We start from the raw sequence: 7,002 nt of genomic DNA, 5'->3' as shown, positions 1-7,002 counted from the left end.
TTGTATGGGTTGTGTCTCATGCCTATAAATAGGTGAACAGTACCCCCGTACTGTTCACGCTGATTTGGCATTCGCTTTTGCGTCACACCTGTACTTTCATCTCCTTCAAGCTGAAGGTACATTTGTAATTCGATGTTATTTCTATTTCTACATAATAATAATGCAAAAAATAAGTTAATAATAACATATAATTGTCTATGTTATCCTTCATATTCCTTATGATTCATCCTTCGTCACTGTATGCTGTATTTATGAAGGTACGCCCTTCATAACCTTCGTCCGAAAATCATTATATCCTAAGGGAAATAATGCTTCGAAGGACGAAGGACTCTACCGATTAACATTTTCTATATTGCCTTGTTCTTAACTCATAGCATTTGAGAACAAGTCCCCAACAGTTTGTAATACCGAAGCTTCATGAGTAGGAACCTTCGGTCATCTCATACGAACAGCTTCAGCCGAAAGCTGCTTCTTCCTACAAGACCTTCGGCGACGAAGCATAGTCCCAACAGCATTCATGCAGTAGGTAAGCAAATAATAATTCTTGTTTTGATTGTTCATCTAGGCAATACCAGCCGATGAGTTTGTTTAGAGTAAACAACAGTATGCAATTCCCTTGGAGTAAGCAGCTCCACAAGGCTTGTGTGAACGACAATGAATGGTTTTTTGCTGTTGATTGCTAAGGTGTAGGCATTTGGAACCGGATTCTGCCTTATGTACAAGTCAGGAGCTTCAGTGTTCAAGAGCTGCAAACATATAAGAAAACGATATACAACATCAAAGAGCCAACTATGTCCATACATTCCAATCTATATCAGAATAGAACTCTTAAGTCCTAAACCAATAAGTGCCTAACAATCAAATAGGTCGCAACTCCTAATGCAGTGGTCCAACAGTCATATCGAATGTACCAAAACAACATAACAAATGAGCACCTATAGTTAGTGAAATGAGCTTAGTCTATTTTGTTAGTTTTATTTAAAATTATGAGAAAATAGTAGTGTTAAGTTGTATGTGTTCAGAATTTCTAGTATAACTGAAAATCTGGAAAAAAATCCAATAGTGAAGAATCTCAGACTAAGTGTCTTTATATTTCACATGCCAAGTAGGTTAAAAAAACAAAATAATTTAACATTTAGTTTTTACAAATCGCTTCACACTTACAGTGGGATCGAGACCTTTGAGATCTAGATAGTGATCGTCCTGTGTTCTTTCGTTCATGTACCTACCACTACATCTATGAAAGCACAAATTTATTTCTTTTTAGTTTTTCATACAATGTTGCTAAGGACAACCAAGAGCATATATCAAAGGATAAAGAAACAAATAATGAACCTAGTTCTTGTTCTCATGCACATTTCTTGTGGCGTTTTTTGATTCTCCTCGCATAAACTATTGAAATTTCTCGACCACCAATGACTTGATGATTCATCTCGCGCTTGGCAACTGTAGCATCCTCAAGGTAGCAAAATTTGACAAATCCAAAAGCACTTAGTTCCCTGTAAAATTGACCAGTTCAACCAAGGATTAAGACGGAAAGAAGTCATTGTCATTCAACAAATATACTCTGTCTTCCAACAGATGGTTGTTCATTCCAATCCCAATTTAAGAAAGAACCGGTAAATACACTTAAAAACCTATTTATCAAAAAACAGGGAACATATACAACAAAACCATGCCATGATATTAAATGGGATTCTTTTTATTGCCAAAAGAACCAGAATTTTTATGAGATAATTTCAAGCCATGTGAAGTCTTAAAATAACTTATACGAAATCTTAAACCATCACTAATATGTAATATGTTGAATTAAGGGGATGATAATGTTTAATAGATAGAAAGCACAAACAGAAGAGCAACTAACCTGTAAGGATAATATTAAGAAGATCCATATTCCATCAAAACTATGAAATATGTGCCAAAATGAGCATATCTCCACAAAATTAACGTTTTCCATCGAATAAACATCACCTGCAGATTCATTCTCCTGGATGATGACCAGAATATGGCTAGGGCTTGATTGTATAGATGGCTTGATGCTTAGTTCTTTCCTGCAAAATTGGATATTTAGATAAACATACACAATAGGAACAGAAATAAGAACTCCAATATTATCAGAGGTCCAGCCCGGGGTTCCTGGCGATGCCGTTGAACTCGGCGTTGAGCATCCGGATGATCTCGGAGCTCTCGTTGTTCACCACCATCTTCAGCTGCTTGTCCCACAGCACCTGAAACGCAATGGAACACTGGAATCAGCTCGGCTGTTGGGCTACTCTGCACTTCTGCGTGCTGAAAAGGAGGAGGGGGGGAATCAGATTCGCTGTTTGTTTGGTGGATTTGGAGTGACGGGATTGGAGGCTCACGGGGATGGTTGGCTTCCCGGCGTAGTTGGAGCTGGCGATCTCGTAGAGCTCCCTCACGCTCCGGGCGCCGTTGAGAGGGTTGGGCTCGGCGCCGGGCTCCTCATCGGCGGCGGCGGGGAACACCCAGCCCAGATGCTCGTCGCTCTCCTTGGTTCGCTCGAAGATGGGCTTCACGACCTACGGTTCCGATGCAGCGCATCACGGGGAACTGGAATCAATCCACTGCCGAGCGAACCCCCGATCCGGCTTGCCGGCTCGCGATGGTGAGGGCGAGGCTAGGGTTACCGACGTACCGTGACGCCGATGGCGTGGTCGAGGCCCTTGAGCTTGAGGAAGGCGAGGCACCGGGATGCCCAGGGGCACGCGTACGAGACGTAGAGGTGGTACCGCCCTGCCACGGTGGGGAACCGCCCGTCCCTAGAAACGGAGCTCCGGAAGGTGGATGGCGACCGGTCGAAGTCGCCCGTGTAGGTGACCTCGTCCAGCGCCGACCGCGCAATCATCTGACGCGCGCGCATGAGTCCATGAACATAGCAAGCGTCAATCAAGAGTCCATGACGGCAGCATCTCGGTGTCGTGGGAGGGGATACGAGGGCAGAGCGACGGCGATGGACTCGTGAGCCTAGAAAAGTCCCTTGCCACGGATCGCATGACCCCGCTGCTCCCGCGGAGGACTCGGGTGGCCTAGGGTTCGGGAGAGGATCCCAGCGCCGCGCGAGGTCGATCTTGCGTGCGAAGGCGGTGACTCGCTTCTCCCCATGGCGCGGCGGATGGCAACCTATGCCATCCTGTAGAGGTTGACGATGCGGTCGAGGTCTATGTGGCTGCGCATGTCGACGCGGCGCTAAAGCGTGGGCCCGTCGCTTGCGACGCAACCTCAGGAACGACACAGAGGATAGCAGAGACATGGCGGTGGACAGTGGAGATGCGGCCGAAGGGAAGAGTCGAGGCACAGATGGAGGGGGTTGCGGAGCCGCGCAGCGTGAGGCAACGCACGAGGACTGCCGGGCACACGACTTTCTTGGCGGACTGGCGAGCGGAGGAGGATGGGAGAGATGAGAATTGGGAGGCGGGCGGCGGCAGAGGGGAATTGCCAAGGCGGGGCGTGGGGGTAACGGTGGAACGGACGGTGCAGATCGACCGAGTAGAAACGAACGGCTCAGATTGGCTGAAGGCAGAACCAGGGGAGGCAGCCTACCCCTTAGAGCCTTAATAGGTAGTATAGATTTTATGATATATACTAATACTAATTATGATGCATGGTATATGTATTTATGCAATATGGTACACTGCATAGAAAATCAGTTTCATGCTGCATGTGCACAATTTTAGGATGTCAAGAATGTGTGTTGAGAGAAAATAGATTGACATGCATGAAACAAAAAAATCTGATTTAAATGCTTTATTTCATCATAAATATAGGATCTCTCCAACAGCAACGCACCTAGGCTCGTTGGAACCAGTTTATGACATATACTGATACTAATTATGCTAAACAGTGTAGATATTTATGTATTGTGGTACACCACGAAAAAAAAACTGTTTCCTGTTGTATGCGTACAAATTTATGATGACAAGAACGTGCGTTGAAAGAAACTGGATTGACATGCATGGAAATAAAAAAAATCTGATTTAAATGCTTTATTTCGTCCATAAAAACAGGATCTCTACAATAGCCATGCAACTAGAATCGTTGAAATCAGTTTATGATATATACTTATACTAATTATGTTACACGATATATATATTTATACAATGTGGTACACCGCTTAAAAAATTTGTTTCCTGCTGCATGCGCACAACGACACAAATTTAAGATGACAAGAATGTGGGTTGAAATAAAATGTATTAGCATGCATGGAAATAAAAATCTGATTTAAATGCTTCATTTTCTCCATAAATATATAATCTCTCCAACAACCATGTATCTAGACTCATTAGAACCAGTTTATGATATATACCGATACTACTTATACTACACGGTGAATGTATTTATGCATTACGGTACACTGTGTAAAAAATATGTTTTCTGTTGCATGCGTATAAATTTAGGATGACAAGAATGTGAATTGAAAGGAAATGGATTGGCATACATGAAATCAAAAAAATCTGAATTTCAATGCTTTATTTCATCCATAAATATATGATATCTCCAATAGTCATGCAACTAGGCTCGTTAGAACCAGTTTATGATATATACTAATACTAATTATGCTACACGTCAAAGGTGTTTATGCATTGCGATACACTACGTAAAAATCAACAAATTTTTACTTAAAATATAAATATAAATATCATAAACATACAAAAGATAAAAGTATAGCCATGAACTAACAATGTATCATAAAAATCTATTGACGTTGACATAAATATGTATACAAAATAGAATAAAAATAGTGAATGCATGCATGAAAAAGAAAAAATGTGCATGGAGTTATTTGATCATGCAAAATAGGAAAATAATTAATGCGCATACAAGCTATATGGTAAAAGAAGAAAAAAAGATGCGTTCGAGAGAGGTGGGGCTTGCATGAGAGCATTTATGGGGTGGACGACCTGATCGGGTGCGTACATGACGATGGGGCGGGACTGGTCCGGGTGAAACTTCACCTTTGACAAATTACGCTATATATATATATTTCCATAAAATATCCAAAAACAAAAATGTTGTGAATAAATTATCAGGCTGTAGTACACATGTATTTATTTGATTTGGACATGAAATGTAGCAGCAAGGTGAAGCAAAATGCCAATATCACCCTGGAATTATGTAGAGCCGACTAGAATAGAAACCTCCGTCATTTTCTTTAGTAGTTTAACGTTTTTTTTGTAATTTAGTCATTTTTGCAAAAAAAAAATCACACATGACACCCTGGACAACTTAATAGCGTTTTTGGACCATTTGCTCGCGCCATGTCCTATAGCACCGAGGCAACATGTTTCGACGCCAGAGGACATGGCGTCGAGGTCTCTGCCTTGTTGGCATCTGAGGGCCTCACTGGTGCTCATGTGTCTTATCTCGACGCCATAGATCTTGGCACCGAGATAGGTAGTCTTAATAAATCGCCCCCTTTTCTGACTGAGAGCTACCACCGACCATTCTCCTTCTCCCTCCTTTCCTTCGTTTTCCATACGGGCCAACGAGCTCCAATCTTCGTGTTCGAGTTCGAAAGCTTCGTTTCGGTCCATAAGAGCAAGGTATGGTGTCTCACTGATTCATTTGCTATGTATTCATTCGATATATATATTGTGTAGTATGATTCCTTAGTTTTGATTGGTGAACATATTGCTATTAATTATGTTTTCTAAGATATATGGTTCATATGGTGGTTAAGCTTCCTTAGATAGGTTTTGAATCATGGGTTAAAAAAATGTTAGGGTTTTGAAACAATGAGTACTATGTTATTTATAAGTTTAAATATTTTATGGTATTTCTCTAGTGGTATTGATATAAAATCATTTCTTGGATGGGGACAATGGTCGATGGCTGAGGTGAAGGTCATGCGGGCTCGTGCTGATGGACCAGGAGCAGTGAAGGACGGGTGTTGGATTTTGGATGACGGACTGGAGTAGCCAGGTGACCAGTCGTGGTGGCTGACACCTGGGACACACACTCGCGCGAGGACATGGTGGAGTGGACCGTGTTGCCGACGCGATCGAGGACTGGTGGGACACGTGTCTAGTCGTGGAGGACGCGTACGCGGTGCGACATTCACGGCGGTTTGGTGGTTGAGGCTCAAAACCACCCTACGCTACTGAAAGTCGCCTAGAGGGGGGGTGAATAGGCAAATCTGAAATTTATAAACTTAAGCACACACTACAAGCCGGGGTTAGCGTTAGAAATATAAACGAGTCCGAAAGAGAGGGCGAAAACAAATCACAAGCGAATAAGAACGGATGACACGGTGATTTGTTTTACCGAGGTTCGGTTCTTGCAAACCTACTCCCCGTTGAGGTGGTCACGAAGACCGGGTCTCTTTCAACCCTTTCCCTCTCTCAAACGGTCACCTATACCGAGTGAGCCTTTCTCTTCAATCAAATGGGACACCAAGTCCACTACAAGGACCACCATAACTTGGTGTCTCTTGTTTTGATTACAAGTGAGTTGAACACAAGAATAGAGGAAGAAGAAAAGCAGTCCAAGCGCAAGAGCTCAAATGAACACAAATGTCTCTCTCTAGTCACTAATTTGGTTGGAGTGATTCCGGACTTGGGAGAGGATTTGATCTCTTTGTTTGTGTCTTGTATTGAATGCTATAGCTCTTGTATGAGGTGTGAAGGCTGAAAACTTGAATCAATGAATGGTGGGTGGTTGGGGGTATTTATAGCCCCAACCACCAAAGGAGCCGTTGGTGGAGGCTGCTGTCGCATGGCGCACCGGACAGTTTGGTGCGCCACCGAACACTGTCCGGTGCGCTAGCCACGTCACCCGACCGTTGGGTTCTGACTGTTGGAGCTTCTGACAGCTGGGCCACCGGACAGTCCGGTGGTGCACCGGACAGTCACTGTTCACTGTCCGGTGCGCCTTCTGGCTCTGCTCTGACTTCTGCGCGCACTGTAGCGCATTAACTGCTCATTGCAGACGACCGTTGGCGTTGCGTAGCCGTTACTCCGCTGGCACACCGGACAGTCCGGTGCT

At 43.6% G+C, this 7,002-nt stretch overlaps 1 protein-coding gene across 1 annotated transcript; it reads right to left on the bottom strand.

Moving 5' to 3' along the window:
* Positions 1 to 2,114: 2,114 nt before the first annotated feature.
* Positions 2,115 to 2,866, bottom strand: LOC103643582 (glutathionyl-hydroquinone reductase YqjG). The gene is made up of 3 exons (XM_008666754.1): positions 2,657 to 2,866; positions 2,364 to 2,540; positions 2,115 to 2,228 (listed from the first exon to the last, which is right to left on the bottom strand). Exons 1-3 carry the CDS (start codon positions 2,864 to 2,866, stop codon positions 2,115 to 2,117), a joined length of 501 nt encoding a protein of 166 aa, XP_008664976.1.
* Between the last annotated feature and the right edge of the window lie 4,136 nt (positions 2,867 to 7,002).

This window comes from Zea mays, chromosome 1, assembly GCF_902167145.1.
Source record: "Zea mays cultivar B73 chromosome 1, Zm-B73-REFERENCE-NAM-5.0, whole genome shotgun sequence".
Taxonomy (NCBI): domain Eukaryota; kingdom Viridiplantae; phylum Streptophyta; class Magnoliopsida; order Poales; family Poaceae; genus Zea; species Zea mays.
This window is presented reverse-complemented; position numbering and strand designations above follow the sequence as displayed.